The sequence below is a fragment of the Vanacampus margaritifer genome, chromosome 5 (assembly GCF_051991255.1).
Source record: "Vanacampus margaritifer isolate UIUO_Vmar chromosome 5, RoL_Vmar_1.0, whole genome shotgun sequence".
NCBI classification, from domain to species: domain Eukaryota; kingdom Metazoa; phylum Chordata; class Actinopteri; order Syngnathiformes; family Syngnathidae; genus Vanacampus; species Vanacampus margaritifer.
In genome coordinates, this window is record NC_135436.1 from 15,337,191 (window position 1) to 15,354,876 (window position 17,686).

Consider the following 17,686-nt stretch of genomic DNA (forward strand, 5'->3'; position numbering starts at 1 on the left):
TGATTGTGAGTATGGTTGTTAGTCTCTGTGTGCCCTGCGATTGGCTGGCAACCAGTTCAGGATGTACCCCGCCTACTGCCCGAAGCCAGCTGGGATAGGCTCCAGCACCCCCGCGACCCTAGTGAGGAAAAGCGGTCAAGAAAATGGATGGATGGATGGATGGATGGAAAATCGAAAGTCCCAACACGCATAATGCAATGCCATTTACTGAAAGGCGAAGTCAAACCAAAAATATTCTTTACAATAATATGTTCTATGCGCCTTCGGCAATCTAAACATGGCATTCTGATAAATATTGGGTTTGTGGAATATGAATAAATGAGAAAAATCCGACTGTTTTTATCCATCTTAAGGGGCGGCCATTTTGCCACTTGCTGTTGACAGATAGTGGCTGTGTCCGAATGTCCACCCTTATCCCCTAACCCCTCATTCACTACATACTATATTACTGCATTATATAGTGGCCTAATACATAGACCCTCATTCTGTTCGGCGATTCGGACAGCCAGCTCACTACGTTTTCCTTGTCACATATAACGTGATCACCGTACATGTCATGACGCACCGGTGCATAAATCTCTGACTATTTATTGTGAATGAAAAAATTATAAAACTGTACTTTCTTTCATTTGTTGTACATATTTTAAACAAAAAATAATTAATTATTTCTGTAGTATATATTTAATGCATCGCTTTGATTCCCGCGCCATGTTTTTTTCATACTCACAATGCATTGTGGTCTATATATTAACCAGTTTGAGTGAACATCGATGTTCACTACTTTTCAGAGTGCATCGTGGGTAATTTCGAGTGCCCTACATTTTCGCTCCCTGGACATTTGGACATGTTCGTAAGCTGAGTCGTGATTGGTCGTTGAGCCCTGAGCATCTCTACTGACATTTGCATGTGACAGCAAGTGGCAAAATGGCCGCCCTTGTGAGATATTCCACAACGTAATATTAATCCTAATACCATAGTGTAGCTAATATTATGGCTGGTAAGTGAATCAGCCGTGATTATATTCTCCATTCAAAAAAGTGACATGCCTGGCAAGCTCAACATTTCGGCCGAAGTATATATGTTTGTGATCAGTTCATTCATACTGGAGTTTGATCATACCCCAAATCCCTCATGTGGAAATCGAATCCTGCCACACATTCAGCACTGCAGGGGTGAAAATCACACACGTGCTGGTAGTAGATTCTCATTAAAAGAGGGCTAATAGATGCCATGGGATGTGAGAAATGCTTCTTTGGCTTAAACGGTGATGTCTCCAATTAAGATCCCAGAATCTGGTGTCCCTGAGGTCTCATTATACTCATGTGATCTGTATCACATAGAAACTGATCAATGCATTAATGGAGTCTTTTACTTGCTCTCTGCTCTGCTTCTATCCCCTTAACATGCAGCAAAGCAATTTAAACCGAGGAAAGGAAGATGTGTAATCAAGTCTGCAAAATGCAAATATGGAAAGAAGATGTTGGTAATGTGGAGTTTTGTATGATGAATGACTTTTTTAATCAATGAATGCTCATTTACATATCTTATCACACATTTTGTTCTCCTGAGATTCTCACTATTGACGGAGTCTCCAAATGAACCAGAAGATACATATTTATGTGACGTCTTGAAGCCCTGCTACGTGCTCTTAAGATTTATAGATATAGATCTTTATGATCTTTATTACCAAGATTCTTCAAATGCAATCACTCTGCACCTCTGTCTGCTTGAAACACAATTAATGAGAATAAGTGAAGTGCCTTGGCAGAAAATAAAAAAGACGTATGTGGACTTTCCCTTTGGGACTTTTCCACAGTTCCATCAGGGAGTGAATCACTTCCTGAAAGACAGCGTCAAATCCTATCCAACACACACATATGGACAACGTGATGATCACAAGACTTAAACAAACACGACGTCAGCGCCGACGAAGTCAAGACCTCTTCACTCTCGGTGACACTAAACAGTGGAGACACGTTAGGACCAGAGCGTTGCTGTATGTATACATGACCTTACATAGAAATAGGACAGCTGAGCAGTTTAGCCTTATATTTTTCTTGTGTGCTCCGTCGAGCAGTGTTTATTTATTTTATATGGCTTGGCTCTTTCTGGCTCTATTATAAGAAGAAACAGAACCAAGGAGCCACTTGTGGAGTCTCCTTTTATCATGGGGACTTTTTTTTTTTTTCCCAGATGAGAAATAGAAGGCAGCACGGTGGCTGACTGGTTAGCACGTCCGCCTCCCAGTGCAGAGGACGTGAGATCGAGTCCGGGCTTCGGCCTTCCTGGGTGGAGTTTGCATGTTCTCCCCGTGCTTGCGTGGGTTTTCACCGGGTACTCCGGTTTCCTCCCACATTCCAAAGACATGCATGGCAGGTTAATTGAACACTCCAAAATTGTCCCTAGGTGTGATTGTGAGAGTGGTTGTTCGTCTCTGTGTGCCCTGCGATTGGCTGGCAACCAGTTCAGGGTGTACCCCGCCTACTGCCCGAAGCCAGCTGGGATAGGCTCCAGCACCCCCCGCGACCCTTGTGAGGAAAAGCGGCTAAGAAAATGGATGGATGGATGGACGAGAAATAGAGCCAAAGGCCACAATGCAAAACAGGTCAGGCACAGCAAGTAGAAAAGGCAGCAAGGGATGAGACACACTTTATTCATGCTGATCATCTATAAATACAATAATCAGTCAGAAGAATAGTAGATGTAGGTTGTGGACTTGAGCTTTCGACAGTACAATGAAATACAGTACCGTTGTTGGAATTTCTGCACCAGTAATGCCATCATGTGGCAAGAATAGTTACTACGCCAGTATGCCATCAATCTAATATGTAAGCAATAGTTTTGGCCCATATAACAAAATCATTTTTGCTTTACTTGCATTTGAAATTTAAAATTAGTAGTGTATATTTCCTAACCATGAAATAACATTAATCTGCTTTAATGTGTATTATTATGACATTTATTTTTAATGTTTTTTTTAGGTATGGATGCATGCAAACAGTACAGTAATTTGAGGCAATTAGATTGCTTATATGTTGGTATGAATTGATGTTTACATTGTATAATAATATACAGTACAGTGGTGCATAGAGCAAAACATATTTTTAACCCTTCGGACCCATAGAAAAGAAGACACATTACAAGTATAAAATATAAGTTGAAGTAAAAAAGAAAAACAAGAATAGGAAGAAAGAAAAGAGTTTATTTGTTCAATTGCAGTGTACATGACAAATGTGCATGTCTAAACCAATAAAAACGCATAATTTGGAAGATGTCAACACATCTGGTTCATGATTGGATTCTAGCTAACCAATCACAATCGCAAGTTGATTTGCATGCTGTTCATGTTATAAATGTAAGCTTGGTTAGTTTACAACACATTACGGCAATACTATCCTGGCGTCCACTATAACAAATAAAAACATGAGATAACGCCCCAAAAATGTCCATGTTGTTCTTATATGGGAAAAGTGTCAAAATCAGAAGAAGAAAATAATAATAAAAAATTGTCCAGCAGAAAAAATGCGGGTCTGAAGCAATACACACAGGACAAAAAGATCTGTAGTTCAAGTCTGATTACTGTTGTTAAAATAGATGCAACAAAGGTATGTCACATAGATTATTAAATAAATATTTAAATCATCATCAATTCATATAAAATGTGATTGATAAATATTAGTTGTCCTTTACATACAAGATAAACATACCAAGTTGCTCAACATTTTCACTTCCTTGCATAACATCTATGCTTATTTATTTATTCAGAATACAGGAGCCTTATTCTCCTCTGAATGGTTTATCTTAATATCAGGTAATATCTGACAGCTGGTGATGATGTCAATTTTCTCAGAAACGGCTTTCAGGTCATCCAAAATCAGCCGGATGCTGTGGGAAGCGTTGATGATGGCGTTCTGGGATGTGTTAAGCTGTGCTGTTGCACTGCGCACCTTTGACAAGAACACAAAGAAAACGTTTTTTTTTTTAAACATTTGAAACTGGTTGATGTTTACAGAGGTGCTACTTTGGTTACCTCATTTAGCTACATAATAGAGAACAATCAAGGAAACATAAAACTGCTCTCAGTATGATGCAGTGAAGTTTTACACCACTGCCAACACCCCAATACTACACTGACATATCTTGTGAATAGATGATACCTTTCAGACACTGTCAATCAAAACTGAATCTTTGTTAAGATATATTTTGATCAAGCTCTTGTACTGGATCCCATTATGTTATGCTACAGGAACATCAATGGATTTGAAGCGGTGTGCCATACCTCCTTGCTGGCACTGCCATAAACTTGCCGTAACATCTGTCCTACATCAGAATATAGCCGGCTGTTCGACTCCTGCAACTTCTGCTGTAATAATGTATCACCTGGAAATTTAACACAATAAATCAGGAAAGATCTATTAAAATAGTATGCATGAGTAGACTCAAAATGGTTAGTGCACCCATCTGTCCAGTCATTTATGTAGTATTTGTTTTTAGCATTGCTCACCAAAAGGTTTATGGGTAGGGCTTGGTCTGTCTTCCACAACTGATTGTATATCAGGGTGATCTCTCACTACTATAAGTGGAGGGAGATCTCTTTTCAGTATCTTAGCACTTTCTTGACTCAATACAGAACCTCGTTGCGCCGTCTTCACCTCATCCTCACTGTCCGTTTCAGAAGCTTCCCCTTGAACCTGCGAGGATCAATGACATTTCTGAAAGAGGAACTGGATTTTTTTATTTTATGCCGCAGACAACAAACTACCTTGACTCCCGCAATGGCCGTCTGAGGAGCTGGTAGGGAGGTGATATAAACCTCATCATCAGAGTCTGTTTCTGATGCCTCGCCCTGCACCACTATCTGGTACCTGCTGGACATTACCACTGTCCACGGGAGCAAATTTGACTTAGAGCACAATATTTCATTTGAATCTAATTAAAATATCAAACACCGCACTGTCGTATGGTCAAATATCCTAACTCGTATTGTAATTAAAGGCAAAACAATGCAATATAAAAATAGGTAAAAACAAACCTCAAGCTTGTCAACACCGGATTCAAACGTACGAGCTATCACGTGAAAAGACAGGAAATAGTTTGTTCTGAATGGCCAACCAAAAAGCAGTATATATGTCACGTGATAAAAAAGCGGTCCAATCGCGCAAGAGGATGTCAGCTGATAGTAAAAGGGTAAGCTTCATTCAAAACGGCCTACACCGATTTGGTGGTGGGTATTTATTCCACCCTCGGCCACCTACATCCCTCTTGATTAAACCCAAGACTGGGCACGAGCACTGGTCTCTGGGTGACTTCTTCACTGTTGTGGAACCGCTGTATTGTACCATCCTTTTCTTGTAGTTTGTGGCATATAAATTCATTTAGGATTTTTGCGGGCTGCCTATGTGAGGATTACGAGTAAACCCCGGAAGTGTCTCTGTTTACCTTGGTAGTTGCAGTTTTTCTGACGGGTAGGTTCAGCGGTTTTTATACCCGTGTCATCTACCGTGTTTGGATTGACGACGATAACATATAAATACATTCATTTATATGCCGATTTAATCTGAGTTACATTTAAAGTAAAGCAACCTAATAAATTGGCAATGAAAATGACTGCTTGGTGACAGCAAGCTAGCTGAAGCTATGCTAGCTGCTTGTTGTCATCGCGTCCGGCAATGATTTTGCTTCGGACTCTCATTATTCACATTTGTCAAGTTTTATAATGACATTTCTTCCATTTCTCGTTACATGGTTGTCAGGGATGGCAGACGACGCTCTATTTGAGTTTCTCCATATGGAGATTGTAGCACACGTTTACAGGGATCTGCAATCCATTAAAGGAGATGCTGACACCAAGGTTTGTATACATTAATGGTTATTCTAATCAAGATTTGTTGTGATTTATTTGGGTAGTTATTAAAGTCGCATTTAGCCACGAGTTTCACTTGCATGCTGTCAACATTACTTTTTCCATACAGGACAGGGCCTCCCGTGTTTCTATTTTGGAGAGCATGGGCTGCAGAGTAGGACAAGGACTAATTGAGAGGTAGATTATTACTTTTTAATTGCGATATTTACATTCCCTGTTTATATGTTTTACTTGCTTGTACTGTCAAGGTTGACGAGGGACTCCCCCTGCTTCAAGGATGAGTTGGATATAATGAAATTTGTTTGTAAAGACTTCTGGACAAAAGTCTTCAGGCGGCAGGTGGACAACCTCAGAACTAACCATCAGGTGAAAATAAAATCCCTCTGTTTTATTCATGATCATTCCTGAGATATAAAATCTTATGTTTCTTTATCTTTCTTTAGGGCACCTATGTATTGCAAGATAACAAATTTAATTTGCTGACACAGCTCTCTAATGGTAAACAGTACCTGGATCACGCACCTAAGGTCAGAGCACATATTTTGTGTGTCTGTGTGTGTGTTTTCCCCTTATGGTGAATTATTTTCAACACTCTTAATTTTATTATGTGTTCCCCCATAGTACCTTGCCTTTTCATGTGGTGTGGTGAGAGGAGCTCTGTCGAATCTCGGTCTTGAAAGTGTGGTTACAGCTGAGGTCTCTGTCATGCCATCATGTAAGTATCAACAGACTTCTTACAATACAATACAATGGAACCTCTAAGTTGGAATTTCAAAACAAACTAAGGAAAATATTCCTCTCAAGTTAAGACAGTAATTGTTTTGCCTTTTTACGCTACCACAGTGAATTTAAAATAAAACAATGTAGACATGTGTAAACACTCAGAGCCCTCAGTTTCTTCCCTGGAAATGCTTTGACAGGCTACCTTCATTTATGTCCTCATTAAATGAAAAACATGCTACTGTATATCGGGTTGAGATCGAGCGACTAAATTGGTGATTGAAAAATATTCCGTTTATTTGCCTTCAAAAAGTGGGGATGGGGCTAGGAAGAAGTAGGGGGGGGGAACTTGTGGTGGCACTGTTTTTTGCAGTAACTACCAGTAAGATAACTAATCTGGATGGCAACAATGACTTTCCTTGGCAAAGCCAAAAACATATTTTGGAGAAGATTGGCTTGTCAAGGTCAAACTAATGCATACAATAATAAAATAATTAATACAAATGGTTAAACTTTAGTGCAAAAAGTCAGCCTATAGTTCATTGTCATTAATCACTAGTCAGTATTATCCTTTCCTGCTCTGTATTCTGACCGTGGTCGGGGGACGCAGGGGACATTTTTCCCTCTGTCAGAGTCACCTCCGTGGACAACTCCCGTTGCATGTTGCCAAACTTTCGGCCCGATGGTCGAACAAAATGAGTCACGGGGAGACGGAGGGCGGCACTGCAGTATTGGTTTATTATTATTTTGACACACTTTTAAATCCGCTGTGGCACACGCTTGCGTTTTTCCACTGACTCGTAGAAACACTCCCAAACACTTCCGCTTTCCCAGCGCTTCCACGGGGCGAGAGTGAGAGCGTGCGCGCGCCTGACAGGGAGAAACCTTAAAGTTTCGGCCCCGGAACGCCGATCGTTATTTCACTGTCCAGGAAAATAGGGGCAACAGCCATTGTGCCACATTAGTGCCCCCTGTCCATTATATAATTCTTGAAACATGTGTGGGTAAAAAATATGTTTTTTTTAACACTCTAATTTGCATCAATATTGCGAAATGCACCTTTGAGGTAGAGTGGATATAAGCAATGGTGAACTTGTCTGTTTGAATGCTAAAATATATATTTTATTAAATCCCTGATCCTACATGTTTTATGATGCCAAGATTTTCACTCCCAGAAAAAAATTCCTTTAGAAGCTCCACTGTTGTTGTTTGTGTAAGGAATGAAAGTGATGTGCGTACAGTAAATTCAACTAAATGATGAACTGCGCTGTTCTATTTGCAGGTAAATTCCAAGTAGTCATCCAGAAATTATGACGAGTTCCTGTCTTGCTGCTGATTTCAAGCACCTGTGTCCTTCATGTCAAGTTCTGATGTTTTGTCTTTTCTCATATTCATCACTGCAACAGCAGAAATAATCCAATGTAGTTACCAAGGGGCCCAAGACATGTTGTGATGTCCGTAGCAATAGGACTAAACGGGGCTCGCTACCTTTTACTGAATTCAGAAACAGATGGAACATTTCTCCTCGCTCAGTTTTTCTTAAATAAGCAAAGTGCTTTTTTCATCTACTGTATGGAAATAAGTGCAACTAAGCCCTTATTGACAATTGGGATCACTCTTTTTGATAGTGTATTTTCTTTTTGCAGTGTATGTGCCACATAAATGTATTTGCAAGTCAATTTAAAAAAATATATTTCAGTAAATTACATCCGATACCTCCTGTACCTACTCTAATTGTGTTTTCATGTTAACTGTTTTACATCAAGCTAGATACAGAGCTTAACAAATTCATTAGAGCACCACCTATTGTAAGTTATCATACAAGTTGCTGTAAATTTACAGCACTGGGAATAAAAAAATATGTTTGTATATCCATGTCTGTTTAACAGAAAATTATATTTGTAATGTTGAAATATGATTGTTATCCCTGAATTTTCAAATGTACCGTTTTACAAGAAATGTGGGGGGAAAAAGTTAAATCATTATTCTTTCTTGATTAGATTATCAAATTTTAATTACTTACTTGCATTATCAAACAGGGGGAAAAAAATAGGTTTAGTGGTTGAAAGTCGACTCAATTTTGGGTATAAAAACCAACATCTTGAACTTGAAATTGTCCATATCAAAGCACTTAATGATGCTGCCTGATGCTCTTCAGTTTTATCACAGGAAGTCTAATAACATTCAACACTGTAGATATGTGACAAGTGAAGGAAAAGTTGAATGTTTCGCCTCAATATTTTTTAACAGCCAAAAGACTTTTGGTGATGGTCAAAAATCGCATATGTATGCGGTCGTTTGAGGACAGCAAGTGATATATATAATATATACAAGTACTTGGTGCAATTTGTAATATTTAATGGTATCTTTTGTATTTGTATTTTATTTATTTTTGTCAGAAAAATCGACAAATGTTTTAGTAACCGAATTAAGTCCAAACCTATTGTAGATGTGATTGCTGCCACTAGAGGGACCCACAACGCTGGTATTCTGTTCTAAGGTTAGACTGCAATATAAATCTAGATGCAGTTCAGTTCTGTCTTGCTCTCACAAATCTCAACCAGTCAGTCTGTTTGTTCTTAAACACAACACAAATTATTTTTCTTTTCTGCTTGTAATTGTGCAAAACTGGTTAAAATATTTGAAATGAGTATTCAGTTGAGCTCAGGTTAAGTTAAATAAGTTGCTCTGTGTCATATCAACAAAACAACAGCAATTCACTTACAAAATAAATTGATGGTTAATTGAAACAGATCGCAATATGCGTTTGCTGCAATCCACTGAAAACTTTAAAAACACAAATCCTCTCTGAAAATAAAACATGTCTGCAGGCAGGATTAGAGCGAGTGAGAGGCAGGGGCGGGAATTTCAGAAATGAGGTGGAGAGACTTGAGTGCGGGGAAACTGTGAAGGAGAGATTTAAACCTCTACAGGAGGCTTGAGGGAAATGAAATGTAAAAAAAAAAAAGTTGAGTTTACGAGAGATGGGAGGAGTTGGGGTTAAGGGGGAAGCACGGTTGGAAGTAACCAAGGAGGGTGTGAATTAAAAGAGGGCAGGCTGAAAACGGAGAGTAGACTATGGTCAATATCTCCTGAAGTTTTGCCATCACGCCAGACCTCAAAAAGTCTTGCCAGACTTCAGTTCAGTAAACATCGTCAAAAAGATTAGTTCCACAAATGTGTCTCCCCTTTTCATGGTCTGTGTGTGTAAAAGTGTGTGTGTTTTTGTGTGTGTCTGTAATTGGTACCAGTGATGACAAAGAGGAACAATGTGATGTATGTGTGGATTTTAGTACAATAATTTATACTTGGAAAGCAGTTCAGTACAGTTGTCTCTTGTCTGGGCTGCTACAGTACAATATGGCTTAAAAAATAGAATAAACATAACATAATATTTTAAAAGCACAGAATGTGTAGATGTGTTCAGTTATAATGCGGAGAGAGACTTGTTTCTCAAGCACACCTTGTAATCTACCTCTGCACATTCGTCATTGTGTCAAGTTGATGGCGGTCGCACTCACCGCCTTCCCATTTTCCTGCCACACGTTCTCGAAGGCTCGACCTGTTACTTCGTAAGGCCCGACTGATTCACTGATATGGATTTTTTTTTTTAGGCTAATGCAGTTTGGCAGAAAAAAATACTAATGATTACCAATTGATAAAAAATATATTTATAATGGATAAATACGGGTTTTTACCCCCTGATACATTTTAATGGGCGTCAATTATTGGTGGATTTTTGCTCTCCGCAGGCTCACCTGGTCCCTATCAATCCAAAAAGGTCCTTTGTATCGCATATATAACATTTTTCCTTAAAATTGCACAAAATAAATGGCAATTTTCTCAAAAATGTTCTCCATTTGATCATAAAATATATATTTTGCATATAACACACAATAAAATTAACCCCAAAATAAATAAATACAATGAAACACAAATATCTATTGGCAAGAAAAATACCCAATTAAAACTATATAGCTGTACAACTTCTTTTCCAGGAATATAGTGAAGTGCAAAGAATTAAATTGAATACAACAGTGCTTCAAGTAGCATTTTGGAATACCTGCCAATTATCGAGAGTTTTAGCAACACGAGTTTTATGGCACCATTTAATTCAACTGTGGTGTCTCAGTCTGAGCACTGGGTGGCACCCACGTAATGACACATGACTTAAAAGAAGAAGAAAAGGTACAAAGAAGAAATCTGACATTGTGTCCAATGCTGTTAAGTGCTGTGTGTTGAGTTGTAAATAAAGGCAATAAAAAAAAGAAAAAGAAAAAGAAATACAGTATATGACGGGACTGAATGGTTGTTGAGAATACCACACACCAATCAAACCCGAATGTCAGGTACAGGCCCAGACATTTGACCCCCGCCCATTGTGAAACTCAACAAAGCTAGCTGCTAATGTGAACGCTAGTGACCCACTTTCTATCATGTCAGTCATCAGCAAGCATAATAAAACAAGTGTAATAAACAATGAGACAGTGTTATTTGTGTACAACTGTTGTAAATGTTTAGAGTACATATAGGACAAATAAAAATCAGTAAACATTAGATTTGGCTGACGGTTTGAAGGGCCATAATCGGCCGGCAGATTATCGGTCAGGCCCTACTTTGTAGTGTTATTTTAGCTTCATTATTTCGTTATTTGAGCAAGACTCTTTTCTTCAGACTCGGATATAGAGTTCTATTTCCTTTCATATGTGAAGATTTTTTTTTTTTATAAATCAGAGTGGGCCAAGTGTCCTGACCTTGCACCAATGCAAGTTTTTGAGTAGCCCCATTACTGGAATTATTCAAATATGTTTTGTTTATTTGCTCAAATTCATTACATGAGCACATACACAAGAGTTTACGTACCTCCTCCAAAACATCTTGGTTGATGAAACTTTTCTGGAAATTCAATAAAGGGAAGCTTTAAAGTCCCAGGAGTGTGTGGTATTGTGTTCTGGTTTCTGTCTTTTCCATGAACGATCTCATGGGATGCCGCTCACTTTCATCCTTTTATATGAAACCATGGCTTCTTCATTTTATTATTTTTTTGCCTTACATCTGAGATTACTTCTTTCCGCCTTAGCCTTGTCATTCAACCTCCTTCGCTCATGCATACTGAGAATGAGTCTCACTCTCTCACACAAGCACAAACTTTGTCTCTATGGGCCATATGTTGACCCGTGGTGGACATGAATGCGGCCATCTGCCTGCCTTTCCTATGCCCCACAGGGTAAGAGTGTGGGAGAATGTCTATCAGATACAATGCAACACACACACACACACACACACACACAAACACAGGCCTTTAACCCCTTTACAGCCACTAATCACTCCCAGACATCCCTCATGTGAAAAGTGACAAGATAATAGTGCTCGAATAAGTCTGGATGAAAGTCATTTATAGCAGGCCGGCTGCTATCAATAAACTGCCTTTATTTTGATTTGAGGACATTTTTATTGCATAGTCATAGTTAACAGTTCCTGTTAAGATAGTCTTCTTGAAAACGTTACATTATATTCCAAGCTTATTTTTCTATTTGTGTTTAGCAGAACAACAAAGTCAAGCTAAGTTTTGTTAAGTGTCTTGAGCAAGGCATCAAGTGCTTCCCACCCCCAACATTTCTCGCCTCCTCGACTTCATGCCCAGTTGTGCATATGTGCACTGTATGCCATGCATGAAGAAGAAACAAGTACATCCTTGTGGACAAAAAACGAATCGCCTAGGGAGATAAAGTCCAAAAAAACAGATAATAATTAAAGCACTGTTGTGCTAATGAAGCCAATAGGTCCCAATAGCCCCATAAACTGCTGAGGTTACAAGTGAGGGGGCCATGCCTGAAGGAAAGGAATAAAGAAAGGGAAGACGAAGGGGGTGGGGGGTTGGACTGTCTTGGTGGCGAGTTAAGAGAGAAAGGAAATGGGTGGGAGACCAAGCTCTGTAAGATTAAACTCTCAAACAAAAGACTTCTTATCTCCGCATGAGATCTCCATGGCAGCATGCTGCTGTCACACAGGCTCCAGCAGGCCTTGGGGAGGGTTCGTTTCTTCTATTCATTTTTGCAAAACTTTCCGCATGTGAACAGAGTTGTCACATTGACTTAAAAATAATCACAGTTGAACAACAGCAGCTATGTAAAAATGCATTCAGACCATAAATGTATCCCCCTGGACATCTTGCAGTTGTTAATGATACTGTACATTTACCGTAAACATAGCGATTCCACTAAGTTGTTGGTTGTAACTTCTCAAGTACTCTTATGATAAACACGAGTTGAACAAGATCGAAAATAAAATGTGGACTTGTGCTCATCTTTGAGTGACACTGTCAGTTTTATATTGTATAACTGCACTGAATCAAATAGTTAACCTAAATAATACAAACAGCCCTCAGCATGATGCAGTCCAGTTTTGTTACATTACGGACTACAAACTAGCCTTAACATATTAACATCTGACAATGTTGATAATAACTCAGCATCAGCGTCATCACTTTTGATGTACAGTACATCCATCGTAATGTGTCCAGTTAGATTGTGTATTTGGTCACTGTCAAGGTAGTTTGTACTACAGCTCAAACAATGTAGCGTTGAAGCATCAATAAAGTGCTCAAGTTCTGTCATGTTCACCCACTTGCTTATTCATGCTGCTGTCGTTCTGGGGACTATATTTACAGCTTTTTAGGATGAATTTTATTTATTAATTTTTTTTACGCCTCACAGGTGGGCAGGAGCCTATCCCGGCTGACTTTGGGGAACATCCAGGACTGATTACCAGCCAAATTTAGTAAATTACTTTAAAAAAACACATGAAACCCTCCCGTTTAAAATCAGGTCAGTGAGACTTTTTTACCAACTTTATTCAAAAACAAAATGAAAAAAAAAACCCCATCAAATATATTAAACTTGATACAAGCATTAACAACTGAAAGTCCTCTATAAATAGGTTAAAATAAATTAAACAAATTAATTTACTAAAGCGTATCACCTACAACACTAAACAGGCCTCAAATTGTGTTGATGAAAAAGGCCCTTTTAAATAGCGCAGCAAGATGTGATCATCTAACTACATTTTACACACAAAAAGAAGCTGGCAACATCTCTAAAAGGTTTAGCTTTAGTTTGTAGCTTAAGTGATGAAAAAAAAAAAAGCTACACAGTCTTACAATACACGAAGCCATAACAGTGAGAATCAACACTGGATGAGAGGAATCAAAACATCAGTGAACGAGTCACACAAGAACAAAAAAAAAAAAACATTTGGGAATGCTTGTGATCAATATTTCAAACCAAAAGTCTTGCTCCTTCCACTTTTTTTGTCCTAACTGTAAGCAACTAGTATGATGTCATCTAGTTAACTGATTGTTAAGTCCTTCCAACTGTTTAAATAAGTTACAACTGCCGGCAAATAAACAAAAGCAAAAATCAATGGAGGAGCAACACTTTTGACTTGTAAAGACAAAAAAAAAAAAAAAGATTCACTCCAACACACCTCTCTGGAACAAACTCGCAAACTGTTCAACATGACCTGCAACACTACAGGTACTTTCAAGTTGTTTAAAAACACAACAACGAACTTTAAAGCCTCTGATCTGAGGCCAGTGACCGCACCATAACCTCAAACTGCACAGTTAGGCGGAAAGAGCAGCTTATAAAACAATACAGTACAGTGCTTCTTAAACATTAGGCCACACGGTGGTCCTGATTGCGCCATATTTAACATTCAACTACAAAACTGAAGGCCTGTGGCTTTGATGCACATACAAGAATCTCAGTGGGACTTGGAGAACTTTTGTCCCATCTCCCTTAGCCATGTTTTTTTGTAATCCTTAGGAAGATCTTTCTGCAATATGGAACTTAACGTAGCATTTAGATGGAAATCAGGAGAGAATTTGGGTATGGGTGAGCCCCCGTGTGCATGTACTGTGATACAGCCTAAAGGCAAATCGCAGCAGTGTCCTCAGGAACTGAGAGCTGACTGAATACGGCGAGGCGTTTTCCATCATTGGCGCCGTTGCAGGACTCCAATCCATTCAGCGAGCTGGGCGAGCTGCTCCCATCGGGATCCTGATCCGAAAGCGAAGTATAGGACAGGGATCTTGCGCCGAGCGACCGGGAAAAGAACGCAGACGCGGCAGGGCTCTGCCTCAGGGATGGAGATGCAGATGGAGACAAACCAGAAGGGGAGCAGCCAGAGTCTGGGGAGGGCAGGAAGGGAGAGTGTGGAACTGCAGCAGCGGGGGGTTGGTACTGGGGGGCAGGGGAGGACTCGAAGGTACTAGAGCCCATCTCCAAGAAGACGTTGGAGAGGAGATCGGTGATATCGGCACAAGGAGGAGAGACGGAGGGCGCTCGTGAGAAAGAGGCGGGGGGAGGATGAGGAGGTGGGACTTGCTGGGGACCAGAGGGGAATCCTGCAAAGCTGACTGACTGCCTGATGAGCGGGATTCTATGGGGGCGCGTGGAGGGAAGAGACAAGGGTGCAAAGCTCGAAGAGGAAGAGGAGCGGGACAAGTAATTGTTTTCCTCCTCATTGTTGTGGACAAAGTGGCAGCGGATCCCGTAGGGACAGAAGCCGATGGTGTGGAAGGTGCGGCACGGTTCCGTTTTGTACTTGGGATGCCTGCTGAGGTCCCGCAGCTCCTCAGCTCCATGGGCAAACTGGCACTTGCCACCATACTTGCACGTGCCGTTCTCTGTGAAGGAACGACACAGTTCTGTCTTGTAGCGGGTCGAAGTGGAGGAATTGGCAGAGGTGGAAGAAGACATAGTGGGGCTGATGCCTTTTTGAAAGTCCTTCATGTCTAAATCAGGCCAGTCGAGACTTGCTGTGGCACTGCAGGTCTCCACCATGCTGACTGAGCGCTGAGACAGGAAGTGTTGCTTTCGCAACTGGCCGGTATTAGGAAGAAGGGAAGCCATGTGGCTCTCTGGTCGCTGCCCCCAAATAGTGGAGGATAGATCGACATTGTCTGGTGGACTGGTGCTGAGAGACAAGGTTGTGTCACAGCTACGTTGCCGTCCAATGTAGCCTGGTGTCTTCATTGCTAAGCTGATGGATGACGGCTGACTGCTCTGCCCTCTTAGATCAAGATTCAGGAGTTGCTGCACAAATAAGGGACAATAAAGCAAAATTACCCAACTGCCAAGAGAGCGAGAGAGAGAAAAAAAATCAGGAACTCCAGAAAACAAAGCCGATTCGCATATACCAGTCCATGTACATTTCATTCAAAGTGCACTTTGAGTAGCCTGTGGCACAAAAATATTTTCTCCCTCCTAAATGGATTTGCATACAACTGACCAGCAAATGTCTCAAACAAGCACTATATAATTTTTTTGTTTTTTTATTATCTCAAAATGTAAAAAGATGCTTAACTAGTAGGGATTTGCATTTTGTCAAAGTGGAAGTAAACCTCAAACATGTATTGACAATAATCTGTTATATGTGACCTCACTAGTCTAAACATGCTATAGTGATTAATATTACATTTGTGGAACATGAGTTATGAAGCAAAATCCATCTGTTTTTGTGATGACGACATCAATGTTGCTTAGGGCTCAGGCAACGACCAATCACAGCTCACCTGTTTTCTGAAGCAGCACTGTGATTGGTTGTTACCCGAGGCCTGAGCAACGTTGATGTCATCTTCAGTTAACAGCAAGTGGCAAAATGGCCACCCCGATATGGATAAAAATGGCCGGATTTTGCGCTTAACTAACACCATATTAACCAGAATGCCATATTTAGACTAGTGGGGCTGCATAGAATATATTGTTGTCATTTTTTGGGGGGGGTGGGTGGCATTGACTTACCCTTTAAGACTGGAAAGAAGAGAAATAGTAATTAATTCATTTTCACCGAATAAGTTAAAAAGTCCCATATAGTAGTGTTTCTTGACCTTTATTTTACGCTACACAAAAAGTCTCACGGCCCACCGTCAAACAAGTCACAACATTTTCATTACAGATAACTTTAATACCATCTAATGGCATTATATATTATTTTGCCTGTTAATACGCATAACTCACATAGACAGTTAAACAAGGCTGCATTATTTGAAGTAAATAATTTTCATAATAATGCAATGTAATTTGTTAATTTTTGGTAACACACTGATGGGAATCACAAACTAGTGCCCCGTAACCACGTGATCAACTGTTTAGCATCTTGAATGTGAACAGTTTTCAAATGACTAGTTCCGACATATAGACGTTGTTCATCTCACGTTTGCAGATGATGCGCACAGGTCCAAACTATTTTCATTTGAATTCAGCATACGACCAGCACTTTATAAGCCCGTAAATATGACACGTTAGTTTCATGCCTTGCTAACTTTGACGCCGTGCAATAGTTACACTCTCGTCATTGAAGGCTACAACTTGACAATGAAAAGTTACGACGAAAAAGACGACAGATTTGAGAATATTAGCAAAGTTGTGGCGGAGCACAAAGCTACGGCCAAAATGGCCATCTTGTGCACAAGTTTCCTCTTTTCGTTGATTGTTTTGTTTTACCTTGCACATCATCTCGTCCAGACCAGCCAACTGGTCGAGGTGGTAAGACGGCATGATGCTTGCTGTGCTCTCAGTGTGCTCCAGTCCACTCCCGCAGCGATGGACGCGGCGCAGTGTGTGGCATGAGTCGATCAGAAGTTTCTGGTAAGTGAGTGGAGGGCTAAACAAGCTCAAGACGCCGACCACGTGTGGGTTTAAAACCGGACACGACTGTTGCACTTGCAGGCCACTCCCACGCCGCCCATTCGCGACCCAGCTGCAGCCAGCCCAAAAGTTGTTTTCACCACGTCTGGCAGCCCCCAACGGCCCCTTTTTGGAAGTTAACTCATTATGAATAAAATGCACATACGCCAAATACGGACTTTTCTTTCTTTTAAAGCCGTTAGAGTATAGCGCTGACGCTAACGTCACGTGTCAAACAGGCAAGGAAAACACCCGGCAATTGTATCGCTCTCTCTAAGCTTCAGTTGACGTGAAAAGTTTGTTATGATTAACTGCTTAATTATATTTTACATGTTGTATTTAACTGACCTTTAACCTTCACTGCCAATATTTGAAACCATTTACTTATACTCTTGACTTTGTCAATTTAGGC

The 17,686-nt window shown here is 40.2% G+C and overlaps 3 protein-coding genes across 4 annotated transcripts; 1 reads left to right on the top strand and 2 right to left on the bottom strand.

Annotated features, from left to right (window-relative positions):
- Positions 1–2,936: 2,936 nt before the first annotated feature.
- Positions 2,937–5,093, bottom strand: bloc1s3 (biogenesis of lysosomal organelles complex-1, subunit 3). 2 transcript variants are annotated; one of them, XM_077566172.1, is made up of 5 exons: positions 5,033–5,093; positions 4,763–4,881; positions 4,505–4,691; positions 4,280–4,380; positions 2,937–3,947 (listed from the first exon to the last, which is right to left on the bottom strand). In XM_077566172.1, the coding sequence occupies exons 2-5, from the start codon at positions 4,874–4,876 to the stop codon at positions 3,762–3,764; spliced, it is 588 nt and encodes a 195-aa protein (XP_077422298.1). In that variant the 5' UTR covers positions 4,877–4,881; positions 5,033–5,093; the 3' UTR covers positions 2,937–3,761. The 2 variants fall into 2 exon arrangements, with proteins under 2 accessions (XP_077422298.1, XP_077422299.1); XM_077566173.1 differs by lacking the exon at positions 5,033–5,093 and having other exon boundaries at positions 4,763–5,026.
- Positions 5,094–5,222: 129 nt separating this feature from the next.
- Positions 5,223–8,458, top strand: trappc6bl (trafficking protein particle complex subunit 6B, like). Its single transcript, XM_077566981.1, has 7 exons — positions 5,223–5,465; positions 5,754–5,851; positions 5,973–6,040; positions 6,112–6,229; positions 6,307–6,390; positions 6,485–6,578; positions 7,866–8,458. The coding sequence occupies exons 2-7, from the start codon at positions 5,756–5,758 to the stop codon at positions 7,895–7,897; spliced, it is 492 nt and encodes a 163-aa protein (XP_077423107.1). The 5' UTR covers positions 5,223–5,465; positions 5,754–5,755; the 3' UTR covers positions 7,898–8,458.
- Positions 8,459–13,399: 4,941 nt separating this feature from the next.
- On the bottom strand, positions 13,400–17,269 carry LOC144052172 (mRNA decay activator protein ZFP36L2-A). The gene is made up of 2 exons (XM_077566044.1): positions 17,092–17,269; positions 13,400–15,681 (listed from the first exon to the last, which is right to left on the bottom strand). Exons 1-2 carry the CDS (start codon positions 17,143–17,145, stop codon positions 14,512–14,514), a joined length of 1,224 nt encoding a protein of 407 aa, XP_077422170.1. The 5' UTR covers positions 17,146–17,269; the 3' UTR covers positions 13,400–14,511.
- Between the last annotated feature and the right edge of the window lie 417 nt (positions 17,270–17,686).